The following is a 21,430-nucleotide window of genomic DNA, read 5'->3' as shown; positions in this document are numbered from 1 at the left end:
ACTGAGCTAAATCCCCGGCCCTCTCCAGTATTATTTCAATGATGAAAAATTGGCCAGATTTAAATATATCTTAGTGGGGTAAAAATGCATTATGATACAGATACAATAATGTACTGTGTAGCCATAAAGTCTTGTTTTAGAAAAAGAAAAAAGTCAAGAGGGCTGGGGATTTAGCTCAGTGGTTCCGGCACCTGCCTCAGAAGTGCAAGGTCTCGAGTTCAATCCCCAGTACCAAAAAAAAAAAAAAGGCCAAGAGTCTCTGAATGTCATGTTGTATCAGAATGTACTTCCACCAAATAAAGAATCTAGCCCCGCATAGCGGTACACGCCTATAATCCTAGCACTCAGGAGGCTGAGGCAGGAAGATCACTGTGAGTTCAATGGTAGTCTGGGCTACATAGTAAATGCAAGGCTAGCCTAAACTGCATAGTGAGACCCCATCTCAAAAAAACCAGGGCTGGGGCAGTGGCATCACAACTGCCTCACAAACACAAGGTCCTGAGTTCGATCCCCATACCAAAAAAACCAAAAAATAAAAACAAAAAGATTTAAGTTTAAGGAGGGGAGGGTTGTTTTTTTCCCCAGTAGTTTTGAATTGTGCAGGAAATAAATTATTTATATTATATTAATTTATAACCTATACATAAAAATATTAAAAATGTACATATTTATGGGGTAACATGATGTTTCAGCACATATATATCACGTAGTGTTTAAATCAAGTTATAGAAATGGACTTTTGATTTTACTTCATGAAATTTTCATCAATACTGACAGACAAAAGGAAAAATTTGACAATAAAAGACACATAGACTCTCCTCTTATGAAACTAAGAATACAGCACTTTTCATGCTGCTGTTTTGAAATTAGGACTTTTTTAATTGCATGTCTTTATTTGATAAAAATATTTTAATAGAATCTTACCTTGCCTTTTGCACACTAGGCAGGTGCTCTACCACTGAGCCATCCCCAGCCTTGTCTTTTCCTTCCTTCTTTCTTTTTTTTTTTTTTTAGACAGAGTCTCGCTATGTAGCCCACACTAGCCTCAAGCTTGTGGTGATCCTCCTGGCTCGGCCTCCCAAGTGTTGAGATTACAGTGTGTGCCAGGATACCTGGCACTTTTTCATTTTTTGCATTTGAAATTTTTTATTTCTCTGAATTTATTTAATCAGGATTATTTGTTTTGAAAATTTGGTCATGTTTTCCCCATGTCTAGTTTTACTACTGAAGATTTTGACAGTATAATTCCCTTTTATGACCATTATTTATGATCAAATAAGGCTTTCCTAGCTCAAAGTCAGATTTTTTATAAGTTTTGATTGAAAAATGTTGTTCTTCAATTTTTAGTTAATAAATGTTTGTTTATTTGTTTACATATTTAGGTATTTTTGAGACAGGGTCTCACTATGTATTCCAGGATGGCCTTGAACTCACTATGTATCCCAGGCTGGCCTTGAACTCTCTGTGATACTCCTGCTTCAGCCTTCTAAGTGCTGAGATTTACAGGCATGCACCACCATACCTGGCTTAATAAATGTTTATTAATTGAAGTTGAGCATTGTGGCACATGCCTATAAATGTCTCAAAACAAAAAGTTTATTAATTGCAAGTATTATTTCTAAGCATTCTTAGGTCAATAATTAAAGTTTTCTATGATATATAAAAAGGAGTTATTTTGAGGCAGGGATGTAGCTCAGTGGCACAGTGCCTGCCTGGCAAGCATGAGGTCCTGAGGAAGCAGGTGCAGATTGCTTGCCAAGAGACGGGAGGCCCTAGATCCAATCCCCAGCACCCAAACAATAAATAAGATAAAATAAAATAAAATGTGTGTATCACCAAGTTTTCTATGTGCAGTTTTAAATGAAATCATTTTCATTTGATGTCAATCCTAACCATAATATTTGTTTTTTAATTTGATAAATTTGTTTATAATTTGCATCTCCTTCTTGGAAGGACTTGAGAAAATAATGGCCAATTCCTTTTTAATCATTCAGAATATTTCCATTGTACCTGAGTCTAACAGGTGGGTAGGTAATCCAGTGTTTGCACACATGTGGGTCTGTTTCTGTATAACTATCCACACTGTGGTTACCACAAAGAACAAATAGTCATATATAAAATATTCTGGATGGCCAGATTGACAGAATCAAAATACCTTGCTGCAAGGACAAACTTTAAGGTAAACAAATTCTTTTTACATTTTAGGAACCACTACTTGTTTGATCATGTTAAAATGAAAAAGCAAACCAAGAGAGTTTTAAGTTAGCAGAACATCTCTGTTAAGCTAGAAAAACCAAAGTTTGCTAAATAAAACAAAATCAAATTAGTGTGTACAAAATCTGTATACCCCTCTGTAGATTATTCATTCATTTTGGAGAGCAATGTGGCAATAGGCATAAAATTATACCAGTCAGAAAAGTACAATGAAGTTACTGCAATCAAGACTATAATGGACATCATACAAAGAGGTTCACAATCTTCTTTATAACAACAAAGTTCTGAAATCCTAAATTGTAATCATGATCTCATAAAACTGATAGAGCTTGGGGTGGGGCCTATTTGAGGTGGGCGGGGGCCAGCTACTGGGTGGTAGAACGCAGGCGGCCTGCACTTGGGCTGCACAACTTCACCCAAACCTTAAGGCTTAGTGAGCAATGTTTGCCTGCTCTTCTGGCTTAACTAGTTTTTGATGACTAGAAATTAAGGAAGAGGACTTGCTGCCTATACCTTTGATATTGTGGCTGTTGGGTTTAGCAAAGGTGAGAAGTTACTTGATGTAGTGTTGAAACCACCCTCACTGTTTCCTGATACAGATTATAAATCAATGCCACCGAAAACAGTACAAAGGGAAGATCACAGGCTGGCCTTGAAACAGCAGTCGAGAGAAACAATTAAAGGATGCTTTAGTCTACTGAAAAACCTAAAGAAAAATCGGATTTTGAAAGCTATAATAAAAGACACATGAAGGTATACAAAGAATGGAGACCAGATTGGAGAAGCCTCCCAAGAGAGATGATGCTGAAGAAAAGGCAAAAAAAAGCAGACACAAAATCTCCAAACTCAAGAGTACAGACAAAGTCTCTTCACTCATTAATGTTGCAGATGTGTTGAAAAAATTGAGGAATTGGAAAAGAGAGGTGATGAGGAAAAAGCAGATGGGGAACACGAAGGGAAAGAAGGAAGCAAAGAGAAAAGTAAAGGTGACGATGACGACAATGACAATGATGTAGGACAGGAAGAATATGATGAAGAAGAGCAAGAGGAAAATGACTACATTAATTCATACTGTGAAGATGGAGATTTTGATGCCGACAGTGAAATATTAGCCATGAAATTTCTCAAATTTTTTTTTATAATTCAACTTCTGAGTATTTGGACAAACTTGATTTGTTTTGTTGCTGGTAAGGAATGAATATATATATATATATATATCACAATAATATTTATTATGATAAATCATAATTGTGATTTATAATATACATTATATAGTATAATATATAATATATTATATTATATAATATTATATATATATTTGGTACCAGGGATGGAACTCACAGGGATGGAACTCAGGACCTTGCGCTTCTGAGGCAGGTGTGGTGCCACTGAGATAATCCCTGGCCACAACATATAGTATTTTTGTTTTTATTTCATTAGACAAATACTTGTTACCAAAATATGTAAAACTACTTTGAGTTTACACAGCAGTTACCTTATAAACTAGTCTCTGAAACTCTGAACTTCCTCCCAAGTACCTCTGCCATCCCTCTATGCCTGCTAGTGGATTTTTCAAAATTTGGATTTGAATGTGCCTAAAGAGCTTTTGCATCTCTTAATCTATAGATCCATACTTGAACAAATCATTTTTCTTTGACTGCTGATCTTTTTAAAGCATTATTATGAGTTACAATGGCTTTCTATAATCTAAAAGTTGACAAGAGAGAGCATGGAGCACTTTAAAAACAAAGAAACTTGAAAGTTATTTTTTACTTTTATATGGAATGCACTGTACTACCACATTATTGCTACAGAAACTTACCTGAGCTCTCACAAATGCAAACGTAAGAAAAAAATCCAAACGTAAGAAATTAAATGTTTTGTGATCAAAAACATACACACAGGAAAAGATGTTCATGTGAGCTATATATAAATTTCACAGTTCACATCTCATATGAAGACGCTTTCATGTTGGATGAATATAATAAACACTTGGATTTGGGGCTACATATATGTGATCTCTCTGAAATAATTTTGAGATCTTCCAATACTTAAGCTTATGAAAAATTAGACTGAGACCTCTTGTTTAATTTTGTACTTAACGTAAGTGTAGAGTAAATTCCAGTTATATCAACTTCACAGCAGCATGCTAAGTATGAGCTTGCGGAAGGTAGTGACCTCTGCTATGTCTCATAGGCCTCTGTACAGCTGGTTAAAAATCCAGAAAGAACTCAGGTCATTTTGAAATTAAGATGAATCCTTTTTTGTTTAAAAACTAGCTCCCCTTCCATTTTATATTTTGGGGAGAAAATACCTAGAAACCTGAGCCTCCATAGAACTAAAAATGCCAAAGATTTTCAAAAAGAATTCATATTATAAATTTTTTAAACAATTCATTAATATTACACACCAAAATAAATGGATTATTCTCTTTTGGAAGATAGCACCCATTTGCCTGAGCACTAGAGCCCTAAATTCTATTTCTACCTAGAATATTAAATTCAACCTTGAAAGAACATGGTTAAGTTTCACAATTTCTGATAAAAGTTTTAAAACACTAACCAGAATTTTACCTTATGTATACATTCTCTTCGCTTACAGAAATGATCAGTTCTTAAATTTGGTTCTTACCTTCTAAACAATCGTAGCTGTAACTGAAAACACAATTTTTTAAAAATAAATTTTATTTTATTTTATCCTTCCCCCTTCAAGCCCCCTCCCCCATGTACAAAAGCTTTGTTTCCATTTTTTCCTTCTATTGTCACATTACTTTTTTTCCTTGTTGAAAACACAGTTTTAAGAAACGTATTTTCCTATAAAATATATTGTAATCAGATTTATTGAAATCAGAATTTCCCATCTTGTTATTTGTAGAGAAAATTTGTGTTGTCTTGTGGTTTGCAACACGACTGTCTCAGGAAAAAGATCACTTTCAATGGCAATACTTCCTCAGATAATTCAAGATGGGTTAGAGGCCCCATCTTACTAGTTTAGTGCTATATTTATTATATGTGGCTTCTTGTATAAAGGAGCTTATCAAACTTTAAAATTCTAAATTGAAACATAAAGTCTTCAAGCTGCAACCTACTAAGAATAGCAACCTCCCAGGAAGTTTTCAGTAATAATAACAGAGTTGTCATTGGGAATGATGATTAATAGAGTTGTTTTATTCTTTCAGTTCCTTTGGTATTGGAGCCAAATACTGTTTAGTACATAGGATTCTGATCGCTACACTTTAGTACTTGCTTCATTACAAATCTGCAGATAGCTGCTTGAAGCAGGCAAATACACTGAAAGGAAAAGTTACTTCTTTTCCTAGATTTTGATCTGCTGTCATTGGGGCAGTCCTGCAGATTGTAGGGCAGTCCCTCTGAGCAAGGATTTACCCTAGGAAGCCTCAGCGAGGTGTATTCTTTCCCCTTTTGGAAGATCTTTCTATAATTTTAAAGTATATTAATTGTGAGGACAGAATCTGCAAGTTATTTTATTTACCAGCATAAACCTTATTTTTCTGGCTTAAGATCTGAGACTGAAGTTACTCCATAGGAAGGTAAACAGTATTTTGCAGAGATAGCTTCTTTATATATGAAAAAGTACTTGGTGAAGCATGTTTAAAAGTATCATAACAGGACGAGGATTTAGCTCAGTGGTTCCGCCGCCTGCCTCACAAATGCAAGGTCCCGAGTTCGATCCCCAGTACCAAGAAAAAAGTATTATAACAAGGGCTGGGGATTTAGCTCAGTGGCACCCACCATGTCTGCCTTGCAAGTGCAAGGTCCTGAGTTTGATCCCCTGTTCTGTGGGGGGGGGGGAGTGTTATAACAAACTGGTTGCTTTAATGGTTTTTTCTTTAATATTTGTTTACACTTTAAATTCTTTTTTTAAAAACTGATGGAATATATACTAGAATATATACTTTTTTTCTTTTTGAGACAGGGTCTTGCTATGTAGCCCAGGCTGGCCTTGAATTTGGGGAGATCTTCATGCCTCAGCCCCTGTTCCCTCCCGTTTAGTGCTGGGATTACAGGCAGGTGCCACCACGGCTGTTTGGGGTGTTGTTGTTGTTGTTGTTTTGTATTGAGGATTGAACCCAGTGAGAGTGCTGAGCTAAATCTCTAGCCCTTTTTATTTGATTTAAAAAACACATTTTGACACAAGGTCTTGCTAAATTGCCCAGGATGGGCTTCAACTTGGGATTCTCCTGCCTCAGCTCCTCAAGTAACTGCAATTACAAGCATGAGCCACCATGGCCAGCTATTTCTGTCTTTATTTTTATTTTATTTTATTTTTTTTCGTACCAGGGATTGAACTTGGGTCCTTCTGCTTGTGAGACAGGCAGCGGAACCACTGAGCTAAATCCCCAGCCCTCTGTCATTATTTTTAATATTTTTCTTCTTCTATGAACATTAATAGGCAATGTTCACTTACATTTTCCCCACATTTGAATCACTATCCTCACTTTTCTTTCTTTTGTATTTTAGGCCTTCTATAGTGGGATCATTTATCACCTACATTTAGTATAAGCTTTAACATTTCCTTTAGTGACAGCTTCCCGGTGATAATGTGTTAATTTTTTTTTCTCACAGAAAATGTGCTTTATTTCACCTCCAATTTTGAAAGGATTTTGGCTGGTAGGGAATTTGCAGATGGAGTTAGTCTCTTTTAGCACATGCAGTAATCTTCCCACTGCTATATGGCTTCAATTCAGAAGTCAGATAAATGCTTTACTATTGCTCTTTTGGAAGTCGTATTTTTGTTTCTTTGTTTTTTGAAATAGGGTCTCTCTGTGTAGTTCATGCTGACCTTGAACTCATTATGTAGCCCAGGCTGGCCTCGAACTTGTGGTGATCCTCCTGCCTCAGGCTCCTGAATGCTGAGTCTACAGATGTGAACCACCACACCTGGCCCTAGTTGTTTTATTCATTCTTGAAATCAGAGTTTTTTTGTCTAAAACTCGAATCCCATTAATTTTATTAATATCTTCTTTATAGATGTTTATTGTGTTTTCCTTAGAAGTAGTGGGTCACCAAGCCTCTGCTGGGGAGTGCTGGGTGGGCTGGAGCTGCAGGGCCTGCTGACAGCTCTGCCTTAACTTTCTTTTCCTGCTAAAGCTTTCAGTGGATAATTTATTCTCCAGTGTTTTCTTTCAGGTTTGGTCAGCCTTTAATTAGCCTCAACCCTTATATCCCCCTCAGACAGGTGTGATGTAAAACAATTGCCAGTAAGTGCTTTTGAGCTCTGAGTCAGTGAAATAAAGACAAACTTGAAGCTGGGCGTGGTGGTGCACTCCTGAAATCTCAGTATGTGTGAGGCTGAGGCAGGGGGATTGCTGTGAGTTCCAGGCCAGCCTGGGCTACACAGTGAGTTCAAGGCCAGCCTGGACTACATAATGAGACTGTCTCAAACACCAACAAAAAAGATAAACTCAAGCGAAGAACTGTTTTCATTGAATTTCTTTTTTAAAATTTAATACTGTTTATTTAACTTGGAAATAATTTCAGCATTCTAAACATTAAAAAGTGACACAACGTGGCAAATCATATCTAAGTACAAAAGTTTTGTTGTTTTGTTTGTTTGAGACAGGGTCTCACTATGCAGTTCAGGATGGCCTTGAATTCACTATGTAGCCCAGGCTGGCCTCAAACTTCTGGCAATCATCCCACCTCAGCCTCCTGAGTGCTGGGACTACAGTTGTGTGCCACCATGTCCTGTGGAAGTTTCTTGAAACTTCATTGACAGCCAAGGATCTTTGCTTTGCCATCAATGAGGAATTCTACAGTTTAAAAACAATTTGTACTGGGCCAGGGATTTAGCTCGGTGGTTTTGCCGCCTGCTGCGCAAGTGCAAGGACCCAAGTTCAATCACCGGTACCAACAAAACAAAACAAAATGAAAAAACCCCAATTTGTACCTACCACACTAAACAACAAAACAATAACAAATCTAAACACTGCTCCCCAAATGACCCTCTCGGTCCCCAGGTAAGATAGGCAGCAGGATGCTCGGTCTCCATGTACAGCAACCAGACAATACCACAGCCAGGTGACAACAGGTCTACAGTCCCCTCCCCATGGCACCTGTTGTAGTCAGGGCTTGCAAGGGAATAGATTTAATACAGGACACATAATTTATAGGATTATTTTATAATATTCACCCAAAAAGTCAAATGCAGAGGAGTGCAAGACATCTTTCCACATGCTAGAGACCTGGAGAATCCAGGTGAGGGCCTGAATCCCACAGCAATGTTCTGCACAAGTCCAGCTGGAGGCCTAGAACCCAATGCAATGTCTCACACTTGCCCATATCAAGGATCTGCACTGGCAAGGCCCAAAGGCCAGTGGTAGAAGCTAGAAGGTTTGCACCGGCAGGGTGAAGGGTCTGTGCCACCGCTGAGGGATCTGCACTGGAGCCAGGAAGCCACACTCAAGGTAAGGTCCAGAGCTTCCCTGATGAAACAGCCATCTGGAGTGACAGCAGGGACCTGAACTCTTCTGACGATGAGAACAGCCGAGTTCACATCAGGAAAACCAGCCCTGGAGGAAAATCAACAGCCCATACTCTTCCCCACCAGTTCTCTATATATGCCATTGGCAACAATCCTCAGGTGGGCCTTCCACATCCAGAACCACGCTGACTCGGTTGAGCCTTAGTTGACCCTTAGTTAATCCACCTCAGCACCAGTCCCACAGCCTCAGTGCCAAGCAGGTTGCAGCAAAGGTTTGCCTGGGTTGCTTTGATCTTTCTACAAGCCTTAGCTACATAGTTACAATAACCACAGAGTTAACACCACCTGACAAATTAAAGACCAAATTTTAAAACACGCCAGAGATGTCTTCAAATACCTTTTCCTACCAACAGCAAAGTGCACAGAGCGAGAACACAGAGTTCGCCTCCGCAGTTTAAAACTGTTCTGCAATCGGTGAGGCTCTGATAGTTTCAGGGCGCCCCGGACCCTGTGGCTAGGTCCTGGCAGCCCATGTCAACTTGAGGAGCAGTCAAGAGACTGCATGACCACGATTGGTGAGTCACGGCGCTCCTCTACCCTAAGGGACTCAGAGCGAGACGAAGTTTTTTATCCCCCCTTTTCTGGGGCCACTTTCGCGAGACTTTTCGCAACCCGAGCCTTCCCTTGGTCTTGTACTCAGCTCAGTCCTGCTGGCGCTTCCTCACTTGGTGATATCAGGGTTGCTTTACGCTGTAGCTTAAGGTATTTCACATCTCACCCAGCTTTTTGGCCACGTCTCCAACGGCAATACCAGGGTTTGTGGATGTGATCTTGGGGCGGGATTCTGAACAAATCAGGAAGAATCCAGACGGCGGTCTTTCAAAGGGGGCATTAGGATCCTTTTTTTTTTTTTTTTTGTCTCCCTTCCCTGGCGTAATCGTTCGTCTCTCTGTCAGAGCGCACTTTATCTGCCTTTGCCATTTCATCAGACTTAAATTTCTCTCTCCTGGACACTATCTTCCACCTCTCTGAGTACTTCTTGGAAAATTCGGCAAAATTGATCAGGACCTCTGGGTTTTTCTAATGTTCCTCTCTGCCTGCCTGCACAGGACCTCTTGACCTTTAGCCATTCTGACTGTTGTCGAGATTCCAAGTAGGTCAAAGAGCTTCCTTCTGTAGGGATGGGTTTGGAGAGGTTCTGACCTGTTTCACCCTGGTGGTGCCTTAGCGTCTGGTGGTTTCCATATTACTGTAGGTGGAAAGCTGGTTGGTTTTCAAGGATGGCAGGAGAGGATAGCAACAGAACAAGTTAAAACGTCACAAAGTGCATTGTTCTTGCTGAAATAGAGCCATTGTTTGGGGGCAGGGGGGAAATGTTTCTCAGATTGTTGCAAAACTTTACTTTCCAGAGTTCAGAAAATGTTGATTTCTGATAATTTTGCCATTTGTCTTCATTGCGTTTTTGGATATTCCAAGTCTGCTCTTGTGGAGGTGCTTCTGATTAATATGTTTGCTAAATATCCAGCCTTTGTTCCCCTGCATGTTTCTAAAATCACCTCAAATTAACCTAGCCGTACCTCTTCTGGATATCTTCCTGAAAGAATTAAAGACATCATATTACAGTGATACATGCACACCCATGTTTATAGCAGCATAATTCATAATAGCTAAATCTATAGGCCCATCAACAGATGAATGGATAAAGAAGGTGTGGTATTTACACGAAATGGAGCATTACTCTGCCATAAAGAAACTTGAGTCATTTGTAGGAAAATGAATGAAACTTGAGACCATAATGCTAAGTGAAATAAATTAGACAAGAAGATTAAATATTACATGTTTTCCCTTATGTGAGAAACCTAAAATATAAATAAAGTACAAAATAAAACATAGCTGATAGAAAACAGGGACGTAGACTTTGTGGAGATGGGAGGAGATGGGAAGGGGGAAGGAGAGGGAATAAAAATGATGAAGATGTGTTTTGCGTATGTACCAATTCCCCAGGATGCAGGTAATTATTATGTATCACCAACATATACTAATCAAAAATCACACCCCAGGACTGGTTCCCAGGCTCTGGGTTTTGCTACACCAGATACTGCTGCTTTCAATGCTAACCCCATCAGTGCTAGATTCTGGGTGTTGTGGTAGAAACCCGGCTCTTTCTGAGAAGCGGTTGCCACCATGACTGCCAGCTGTCCCAGCACTGATTCTACAAAATCTGTGCATATGTGATTCACTAAATCCTGGCTCAAGGCCTAGTGCAGGATAATAGTGGTGACATCACATATCTGTGCTCAGGCTGTAAGGAAGCCTGGGAGAGTGATTTTTTAAATATTTATATTATGTGCTACTCTTTGCTTCTCAGCAAGACTCGTAAGATGAGAATTCTCCAAACCTGGGAAAGTAGCCTTAATTATCCATAAAACCTGTACAATGTCATATTAAAAATGATTTGCACTTTAGATCCTTGCAAGCTACCTCCATGCCCTACTTGGTGTTGCTTACTATGGCAGTTGAAGAAATGGGTCATTCTCCTGCATTTTCCACATTCGAGCTTGGTATAAGGGTTGCATCCTATGATAGTATAAGTGCCTCTATTTCTTGTATTTCCTGATTACTGGTACATGGATCTATATTTGACTGCTCTCTTGGTACTGGGGATTGAACCCAGGGCCTCCCATATGTTAGGCAAGTGCTCTATCACTGAGCTACATTCCCAGACTTTTCTAAATTTTCCTGCTAAACTGGGCAAGCTGAGGTCCAACATGTGATCCTCCTGTCACAGCCTTCCAAGTAGGTGAGACTACATGCATGCACCACGGCATCCAGGTATATCTCTATTTTTCCTAACAGCAGCTCATTGGATATATTAAGGCTGTAGATTCTTTTGTCACTTCTAGAATTCTTTTAGCCATTAGCTCTTCAACTACTCTTACTTTTCCTTTTCTTGTAAAACTTCAATTATACTCACTATATCTTCTGTCTCTAGTTCCTCACAGTGATTTTCATGTATTTGACTTGCTATGCTTCCTCATGCCTCAGCCTCCTGAGTGCTGGGATTACAGGGATGAACCACTGTGCCCAGCGATTCTGTTTTGACAGGTTCTCTAAGACCTATCTGTATATGCATTACATGGAATAATTGTTTCAAAAACAGAAATATGTTAAATGAGATCAAAGGTATGATTTAGGGGTCTTCCAAATTCATTCAAATGCATATTTTTTAAGATTCCCAAATACAGTATCTTTAAAATATAATTTTTCCTAGGTGAAATACTCAAACAATGCCTTTCTTCTTCCTTAGCCCAATGATATGCCATGGTTCTAAAAAGTCTTAGTAGTAATAAAAAATCTTTGGATTTTCAATATTTTAGAAGTTTGATAGAAATCATATATTATTAGAAAAATCTGTACAAACTAACAAAAATAGTTTCTTTGATTTTGGCTGGCATGACACTGATTATCACTGTAGAAGTTCTGTCAGTGATATACTTTGACTAATAGAAATGTCATTAAACATAAGTAATACAATTGACAAGCCATTTAAAACATGTAGCCTAGGGGGGAAATATTTAAAGTGTTTTCACGTGATGCAAATATTTAAAATTAGCTCGGCATGGTGGTGCACGTCTGTAATCCCAGCACTCTGGGAGGCTGAGACAGGAGGATTGCAAGTTTGAGACTAAACCAGACGGGTCTAGAAGTCTGTCATTTCCCAGCAACTACATTTAAAATTTATGTATAGATATTTTCTTGGGTGTGTAAGGGGCCTCAGAATTCACTTTTGGTCCTTTTGTGTATCTCAAAAGGACAGATCCATTGGTAAGGCTTCTTCATACATCCCTATAATCTCAGCACTCCAGAGTTTGATGCAGGATTGTATGCCTGAGGCCAGTCTGGGCCACATAGCAAGTTCAAGGTCAGCCTAGATACATAGGAAACCAAACTCAAACCAAAGCACTGACATCAAAAAACTTGTCTGCAGCAGGGTTTCTCAAGCAACTTGTGCTAGTCTTTCAGAACCCACAATCTTGGGACTTTTTAGTATAGTACGTGAAATGATAGCTGATTTTAGTTGTCAGTTGTCATATAAAACTAATTAGAAATTCAAATATACATATGTATGTACCTACACCAAGCTTAACATCCCAAAGTGGAAGATCTGTACTATTTCTTAGAGGAGGTATTAGGTTTCAGAAATAATTGACTTTAAAAATAACTCAGTGTTGTGAGCAGTTATGTGCTAAGTGTTCATTTCTAAATAGAACTCTCCACTTGGTTTAGATTTAAAAAATAATTTATGATTAAAAAAAATTTCCAGACTTCAAGAACAAGAGATTATCTTTTCCAGACTACACTGACATGACACAAATACCTCTCCAAGTACATCTCTGAATGGGTACTGATGGGAAGGTAAAACCAGAGATTAAAGTTGCCACTTGAATGGCACAAGAAGTCTTCAAAATGCTCAGTATTATCCTGAAATTTCCAGCACACCACTATATCCTTTCCTAGTTTAAGAAGGTTGAAGTGTACTTTTATTTTTTGCTATTATGCCAACCCTTATTGAAATTCCAATGTGGGTTTAAAAAATGTAAAACCCAACCAATTCTAAAAGATCAGCCCAATTTTTACGGCAAAATATGTTCAATGACTGTTAAAAAGTTAAATCATGCTGCTTTAGCTCAAAAAGGTGAGACCATAGTAATTCAATGGTAGTCTATCAGGCTGAGAAATTTTAAGGATTTGAGGGTAGGGTTGTGAACCCAAGACCTTCACACTGAGCAATATTCCTGGTTCCCCCTTTCTTTAGGTACCATTCTCACTAAATTGTTAAGTTGCCCAGTTTGGGCTCAAACATGCTCCTGCAGTCTTCAAGACTGTTGCCATTAGGCTTACATCACGAGGCCCAGCCTTTGAGATTTTTACAGAGCATTTCATCATTTTGTTCAATGTAAGAATTCAAGTGGTATATATACATGGGTATTATTCCCTATAACTAACAACTGTTCATGTACCTGCCTATTGTCACCTCAATTTGTGAAAAGCATCATTTGGTTAATAGCCACCAGAATCTTTTTAACAGCTACGACTGGAATACCTTTAGATTGGCAAAAGATTTTTGCCACCATCCTGAAAATGATGCATTGAACAGTAATGGCCTAAGCAGTTTCACCTGTTAGTTACCCAACAGACATCCTGGCTCTCAACATTTACACTTTTAAGTGGCTATGTGACTACAGAATATTAACGTTAAAGAAGTGGTCAATAAATACTGTTGAGTAGTGCCACAACTTTGGTTAAAATAATTCAGCAAGCGTATTTTGGTAAATGGAGTAATTCTGTAGATCATGGTATTTCAAAATTCTACCCTTATCTCTCTTCAGTATTTAAACTATTCAGTTTGGTTCTAAATTAATACTTAGGGATGGAATCTTGATACTACAGGTCACTGAACTACAACTGTCTAGAATATTTAGCCTTGGCAATGTATTTTGAATTACCAGTTGGGGAACTCATATACTTTAAACACTTAAATCTCAAATCCAAAGCCCTTTACAAACAAAAACCAAGTACATTTTCACTTCTAATTCTTGGTAAACCATTTCAGGCAATAATCTTTAGATGTAGCATTATTTTCTCAAAGTCATACATACCAAGACTTAATTGAAGAGTTTGTATTTTGTTTAAAAAGCTTTTATTCATTTTGATCAGGGAAAAGGACAATCTCAATTTGTCACCTAACCATAAATTTGAATTTACAGGATTCACTACTCTAGACACCGCACCTACTGACAACTTAAAATAATCTCCCTTTCAGTCCCTAGGATTCCATGCTGGAAAAATAAATCTGTTGAAACAGCCAATATTGGTACTTGCCTATAGCAAAATAAGACCAAGGCATTGAACCTGATAGCCCAGCTAGTACACATATCATTAGAACAAAGTCACAGGCATCAAATTAGGGAGGGGGGCAGGTATTGATTGGTATTAAAACTTACACTGGTTAAGTGTGTAGTCAACTACTATAATGTGAACATGTATGCCAGCCCCTAACAGCTAAAATGGAGCCATGGAAACAAACTTCCCTAAATCCAACTATATTGAATATGAAATTCAGTGTGTATTTAGCCAAAAGTCTTTTAAAATCTAGATATAAAATTTTTCTACATTATCAGAAAGGTATGCCAAAATGGCAACTTAATCATGTTAACAAACCTAACATGTAAGCGCTATTTTCAGTCCCTTCGTTAAGTACGAACATAGAAATCCCTACTCAGCTCATGCACTTAAAGCAATATCAACTAGCATGACTTCTCTAAACTCACACTACACAACTCTAAAACATATTCCTAAGAATGCCCAAATAGAAAACATTTTTATTCAATCTGTTTGCTGTGACACATCAATAAAAATACAACAAAATTATTCTGCCACAATCTCTCATCTTCATCTTTTGACCAAACTTTGAAAATCTCACACTTCTGATAAAAATCCGCTTTAACTACTCAATACTATTTAACCACAAATCTCACTAGTTTTAGTGCTGTTTGTGCATCTCAATTTCTCTTTTAATCAAGAGGACAAAGTCATGGTGTTATGATTAGCCAAAGCTTATTCTAACAGACCACCAGATAACTTCTAAGGTCAAAATAACTAACAAATCACACATTTGTCACTGAGAGAACAAAGCAAAAGGAACTATCAACAAGTGCTTTCTTTTTGGCAAGTGCTGGGGCTTTAACCCCGAGCCTTGTGCATGTTAACCAAGTGCTCTACCACTGAGCTACACCCCCAGCCCACAAGAGTTATCTTTCTTAAACAGAGCACAAAAGACACATACATGGTCTAGGGCCAGGGATTAAGCTCAGTGGCACCTTGCCTGCCTCACAAGTGCAAGGTTCTGAGTTCGATCCCTGATACAAAAAAAACAAAACTGAACACATGGTCTATTAGAAAGCTTCCCCTAATCGCAACACCACGACTTAGGTTTTGAGATAAAAGTATCTGGAGGACGCTATTCAAAGGTGTAGCAGAAACCTCAGCTAAGAGAAATGAAGCCTTACAGCATAGTACATACATACAAAAATGGGGAAGAACAGGGTAATCCATCCCGCGGCTGGCTAAAGGACCAGTTTCTTCCTACAGACCCATACTCCCTACAAAATAAACTGTACCTTTATTATTGCTTATTTAAAATTACATCTTTACAGAGCTATGTAGCACCTCACGCAGAAAAACAATCACATAAGGAAGCATTTATTTGGGGTTTAACATGAAATCATACAAATAAAATGTGTATAAACACAAATCCACACTGAGGCATAACACATAGAAAGGACAAAGTAAAAACAAAGAAAACTAATTAGCAGCTATATACAGTTGGACACAGCTGTGTCTTGTACACTAGAAAGTCTTTTACAAAATAATCATTAGAGCAACAGAAGACCAATCTTCAATGTCGTTCTGCAAGATTTCTTTAGCATCTCCTAAAAACAAAAACAAAACAACAATTAGATTTGTGCAACTCTGACAAGCTTTCAAAGGTCCACTTTCATGAATTGTTTTAAGTCCTCACTTTATTCTTTTCTTCAATAATTAAAGATCACATGCATATTCACTTGCAAAATGCAGTTTGGGTAATTGATAAACTCACCCTGGAGTTTACAAATGATATCAAATCCAAATCTAGTCAGAAAGAATCTGGGAATGCAACTTTCCCATATTCACAGGTTGAACAGACAGATTAAGGCCCACTAGAAGTATTTCTAGTAAGCCAAGTAAAATGCTACCACAAACATGAATTTCTAATACTTATGTATTATGACAAATCTTTTTGTGCATATGATCTTTAACTTATATCCCAGATTTAAAAGTTCTTGTTTTGTAGATTTCACTATTAGCTATAAAAAGAAAAAGCAAGCATTAAATCTTAAAGAATGAACACTTAAAATGAGGCTCCACAATTGAAATACAACACTAAACAGAAGACCAAAAATGATTAAGCTGTAAAAAGGCATTTATGTACTTTAACTCCTGTAAAAAACCATTTAAGTTAAGTTTAGACACTTAATCTCCAAAAAAGATTAAAAAAGAAGCCAAAGTCTGAAGTTTTCCACTTTAATCTTTACGCTGGTACATGAAGTTGGAAGAGACCATACCACAGGACAGCGTTTTCTGGTGTATGCCTTGCGCTCTGCCCGCAACGTGCGACCCCCAGAGATAGACGTGGTCAGGGTGACACACGGCCTGCAATGAAGTTCCCGCTGGCGGGTACAAACAAGGTATAATGTCAGAGTTAGAAGACAACATTCTTGTTTTCCTTAAGTTGTACCCATTTCAGTACTTTACCTGTTAATAGTTCTAAAAAAGTTTAATTATTCCTCTAGACCTCCTGGTACACAAAGCAAACAGAAAAACTCTTAAGTTTTTCTGTAATATTAAAAAAGGTGAGATAAAACTTTAAAGTTAAAGATCTATAGACACTTTAGGCAAAACAGGCTCATAAAGCAATTAAAATTAACAATTTAGTAAAAACAGGCTACATAATATTTTGTTTTTACTTATTTTTATTTGTCTATTGATCTTTAAATTAAATTAGACATTTCCACTGGTTTCTTGCACTCTTATACACACCTGTTTTCTCCAATGTCTTCCACTTTAGTATGGCTGATAATTATTTTGGTGATTGCCACCCCCTCGAGATGCCTTGCCGTAAGTGCTCTGTTGACCTATTTTGAAAGGATACAAATCTTACTAAGAAAAATCTGTATAAAATGTTATCTTCAAATACATGAAAAGCCACCAATGTGTAAAACTATGTACACATTAAAGTATGAAGATGTTTTAATAACCAGTATAAGTTCATTGTAACACATCCTAGTGCTTTTAGTAATCAAACTCCAGGGCTTTTACATTGAGCGATAGTATATCCTCAGCTCTTTTTATTTTTATTTTTTTCCTTTTTATTTTTTGATACAGGGTCTGTCTAAGTTGCCCAGGCTGGCCTCTGCCTGCCTTGGCCTCCCAGGGTGCTGGGATTACAGGCATGTGCCACCACACCCAACTCATCCCAATTCTTTTATAATTACCATACTACCCTCTACATTATTATAACCACTTTATAATACCCCCCAAAACCGCAACTCCAAACAATGGAAAACCCATACACACAATTCAGAATGAAAATTTCAGCACTAAGTTTTAACGCCATTGATTTATGAAAGTATATTAAATATTCTTACCACTGTAGTCTGCATATCCCTGTCCATATCCATAGTTCCCATAGTTATACCCAGTATAATCATATCCGCCATAGCCACTATAGTTTTGATCACCACCATAGGCACTATTGTAATTTCCATATCCTTGATCATAATAGTTATTAAATCCTTGGTTCCAGTTTTGGCCCTGACCTGAAACAATGCAGTGATTGTTAGGAAACAACCTCTCACCTCCAATCTTAACACAAAATCATACATTCTTATACTTTACTCTGCAACACTAATAAAAAAAAGACACAAATAATGCTGCCCACTAGAGCAAGTTTTCTTTTGTCGTCACAATTAAGGGGACAGAAAATCCAATTGTGGCCAGTCTCAAGCTTCCTAAATTTAATGGAAAAATCATTATGTTTTCCAACAAAGTGGAAAATGGGCAGGATGTTCTGGTTCAAACAAGGACTCCTGCCCAACATGTCACAGTGTATCATGTAATGGTACTTCCTTAACAGTGATGTCACTGTCAAAAGAGGCCATTCTTGGAACACATAAAACCAGTAAGATCATTTTATTTTACTGTGGTACTGGGGATTGAATGCAGGGCCTTCACAATGAGCTATATCCCTAACCCTTTTTACTTTGTATTCTAAGACAGGGTTCCACCAAGTTGTCCAGTTGGGCTGAACTTACTATGATCCTACCCAGAATGTGCTCATTATAAAACAAAAATCACACATTCCTGAAATAGGGTTTATGTTAAGAGTAGTTTCAGGTTATAGTTCCACCTTACTTTCTCATAGGCTTAATCTTATTGAGCAGTAGACAGCTTATAACCACGGAGTCACTTCCCAGGAATTCTCACCTCGGCCTCGACCCCTAGTGCCACCTCGCCCACCACCTGCAGCACCTCTTCCTCCTTTTTGTTGTTGCTGTTGCTGTCGATATACCTCTTTGGGTTGTGCAACTTTGATTTCACACTGTAAAACAGAAAAGGATTTTTACTGCATCAAACTATTTTATTCCTCTGAGTTAATTTTTTTCCATCTAATTCTTAAATTCTTTTAATGTAATTAAATGGTTTTACCTTTCCAGAACCAATTTGATGGTATCTACTTTCTAACAATTTCTTGACTGGCTCTTCATCTGTGTATGTGATAAAACAAAATCCTCTCCTTTCATTTGTTTTTGTATCCATGGGAAGTTCAATATTTTCAATCTGCAAACAACATCATCCAATAATGATAAACAAGTACCAAAGGTGCCTAGATACCACAGGTCCTAATCAAGTGAGTTCTGAAAAGTCACTGCTTTATGACCTAGAAAGAATTGGTGTGTATCATGCACTGTGAAAAGAGTAAAACAGCTTTTAACAGCATTTTGTACCCAAGAGATGGTAATTCCCAGTAATGAGCACCATCAAAACATTAGATTTTTGGCCAAAATAAATCATAAACTGCTTTTTCATTTTTGCATAGAAAGCAGCAATTAAGATATGCTTACTAAAAGGCACTCAAGTAGTAATTTAATCCTATCCTCAGGCCAAGTATTAAGTGCCAACTTAGACCCACGATAAACATTCTATAAACACAACACAAACATATAAACAATCACATCGCACCTCTCCAAAGGCTCCGAAATATTCTTTAATTTGTTCTTCAGAAGTATCTGGACTCAATCCACCCACAAAAACCTTTTTAGGGGGTTCTTTCCCTTTTAAAGCTTTGGCTCTCTTGGGGTCTATCAATTTCCCATCCAGTTTATGTTCTTTTAGCTCCAAAACCTAGGAGACAATTTAAGAAAATGTCAGTAATATACAAACCTCAGAACAATTTGCAAAACAAAACAAAAAACAAATACAAAAAGACAATGCAACAAAACACATGCCTACCTTATCAACGCTAGCAGCATCTTTGAAAAGCACAAATCCAAACCCTCTTGATCTTCCAGTGACTGGGTCTGTTTTAATTGTGCAATCTACAACTTCCCCAAATCGAGACAAATATTCCGTCAGATCTTTCTTGCTTGTATCCCAGCTCAAGCCTCCAATAAACATTTTACTAGAAATAAAAGTTTAGTGTAACTTAAATGATACTTCGGTCTTCAAATTAAACCGTGAAATAAGCACAAAGGTTTTGTAATGGCTAACAACTTTTTAGTCTATTTCAACACACATATAAGCAACGCACCAGGACAATCTCCACACTGCACAATGCAAACCTTAAAAGGCCATCAAACTCTGGAAAAACATCCTGCCCAGATTCCTTTGGATCAGAAAGCCAAAACTTCCTAAACCAGCCCCTCCCAACTTTGGTCTACTCTCGTCCTCTACTGTCAAGCCAAATATCCACCTCAACGGCCGGTTGGATAACGTTATGGGGTCCCCAGAGGTGCCTTAAACAAGACTTCCCCCAAGTCTCGCTCGCATCGCAGCGCGGAGCAGCCAGGACACAATGAAGAAGCGGCAGCAGCTGGGACTAGAGGCGCGGCGACCCGGCCCCGCCCCCGCCCCGCGCCTGCGCAGTCGGGAGGCAGCCACCCTCTCCGCCCAGCCCCCAACCTCCACGGCCTCTTAAGGACCCCACGCAGCGTCCGCCTTTGCTGTCTTTTCCGAGCTTGCGGGGTTCTGGGGGCTCGCGGGGAACCGCCTCGAGGAGAGAACAAGGGCAGCGCGCGGCTCCCAGGGACGGAGGGCGCGTGCGGCGCGCTGACGGGGAGCAGAGGGGGAGCATGCAGTACCCGTCATCCTGTTGGTTCTTGCTCGCGTTGATCTTGGACCCTTCGGCGAACTCCTCTATATTGCTGTACTCGTTCATGTCCTCCATGGTGGCAGAACCGTCGGCAGGGGAGAGCGGGCGCGCGGTCCGGATCGCGGGGGTGCTGGCGGCGGCGGCGGAACGTTGTATGGAGCTGGATTTAAAATGGCGGCGGAAGAGGTCCGGGCGCCGCCTGCGCCCTCCCTTTATAGCCGCCCCGCCCGCCAATCGGGAGGGCTGCTGCGCGGTGACGTGGCGCGGGGCCCGGCGCGCCCCCTGCCGGGCGGAGCCGGCGGCGAGCGAAGGGAGGAGCGGGGCTAGGTGCCGCGGCGCCCGCGGCCGCCAATGGGAGACACTGCGGGAGGCCAGGGGCGCGGGAGCTGCGGGGAACAATGGCGGCGGCACATGGGCAAGCCGGGGCGGGACCTCCATTGTAGGCCTCCCGGCGGGGACCACGAAAGGGGCGCGGGCTCGGGATGAGGAGAGGCTCGGATGCGAGACGCAAGGGCGGTGGGCCCGGGGTCGGCGATCCCGAGCGCGCCGTTGCAGGGCCGCAGCCCCTCTTGCCTGGAGAGCCTTTGTCCCTGGCGTCCGGTCCGGGCCTCTCCTGGCACCGAGCGCTCAGCCCGCCCTGGGCGCACTCGGTCCCCGGCGCGGCGCGGCGGCGGCGGCTGCTATAGCCCAGCGCCGTACGGGTTGCTTGGACGAAGGTGGCCCGCGCTCTCCCGCCTCTCGCCGCCGGCGCGCGCACGCGTGTTGTGTCCGCGCCGCAGCGACCCGCCGACAGGAAGCGGG

At 39.7% G+C, this 21,430-nt stretch overlaps 1 protein-coding gene and 1 pseudogene across 3 annotated transcripts; one reads left to right on the top strand and one right to left on the bottom strand.

Moving 5' to 3' along the window:
• The first annotated feature begins 2,689 nt into the window (after positions 1–2,689).
• On the top strand, positions 2,690–3,412 carry LOC101718895 (DNA-directed RNA polymerase III subunit RPC7 pseudogene; annotated as a pseudogene).
• Positions 3,413–15,900: 12,488 nt separating this feature from the next.
• Positions 15,901–21,376, bottom strand: Hnrnpdl (heterogeneous nuclear ribonucleoprotein D like). Of its 3 annotated transcripts, XR_001183714.3 has the most exons (9): positions 20,619–21,376; positions 19,771–19,939; positions 19,501–19,662; positions 18,967–19,098; positions 18,745–18,859; positions 17,907–18,077; positions 17,299–17,393; positions 16,824–16,928; positions 15,901–16,151 (listed from the first exon to the last, which is right to left on the bottom strand). XR_001183714.3 is itself a non-coding variant. In XM_021260967.2 (8 exons), the coding sequence occupies exons 1-7, from the start codon at positions 21,065–21,067 to the stop codon at positions 17,323–17,325; spliced, it is 1,269 nt and encodes a 422-aa protein (XP_021116626.1). In that variant the 5' UTR covers positions 21,068–21,376; the 3' UTR covers positions 15,901–16,928; positions 17,299–17,322. The 3 variants fall into 3 exon arrangements, 2 of the variants coding, with proteins under 2 accessions (XP_021116626.1, XP_004848037.1); XM_021260967.2 differs by having other exon boundaries at positions 15,901–16,928; XM_004847980.4 differs by lacking the exon at positions 16,824–16,928.
• Between the last annotated feature and the right edge of the window lie 54 nt (positions 21,377–21,430).

The sequence above is a fragment of the Heterocephalus glaber genome, unplaced genomic scaffold (assembly GCF_053883595.1).
Source record: "Heterocephalus glaber isolate CG9 unplaced genomic scaffold, H.glaber_assembly_v1.0 deba00000071, whole genome shotgun sequence".
Lineage (NCBI taxonomy): Eukaryota > Metazoa > Chordata > Mammalia > Rodentia > Bathyergidae > Heterocephalus > Heterocephalus glaber.
This window is presented reverse-complemented; position numbering and strand designations above follow the sequence as displayed.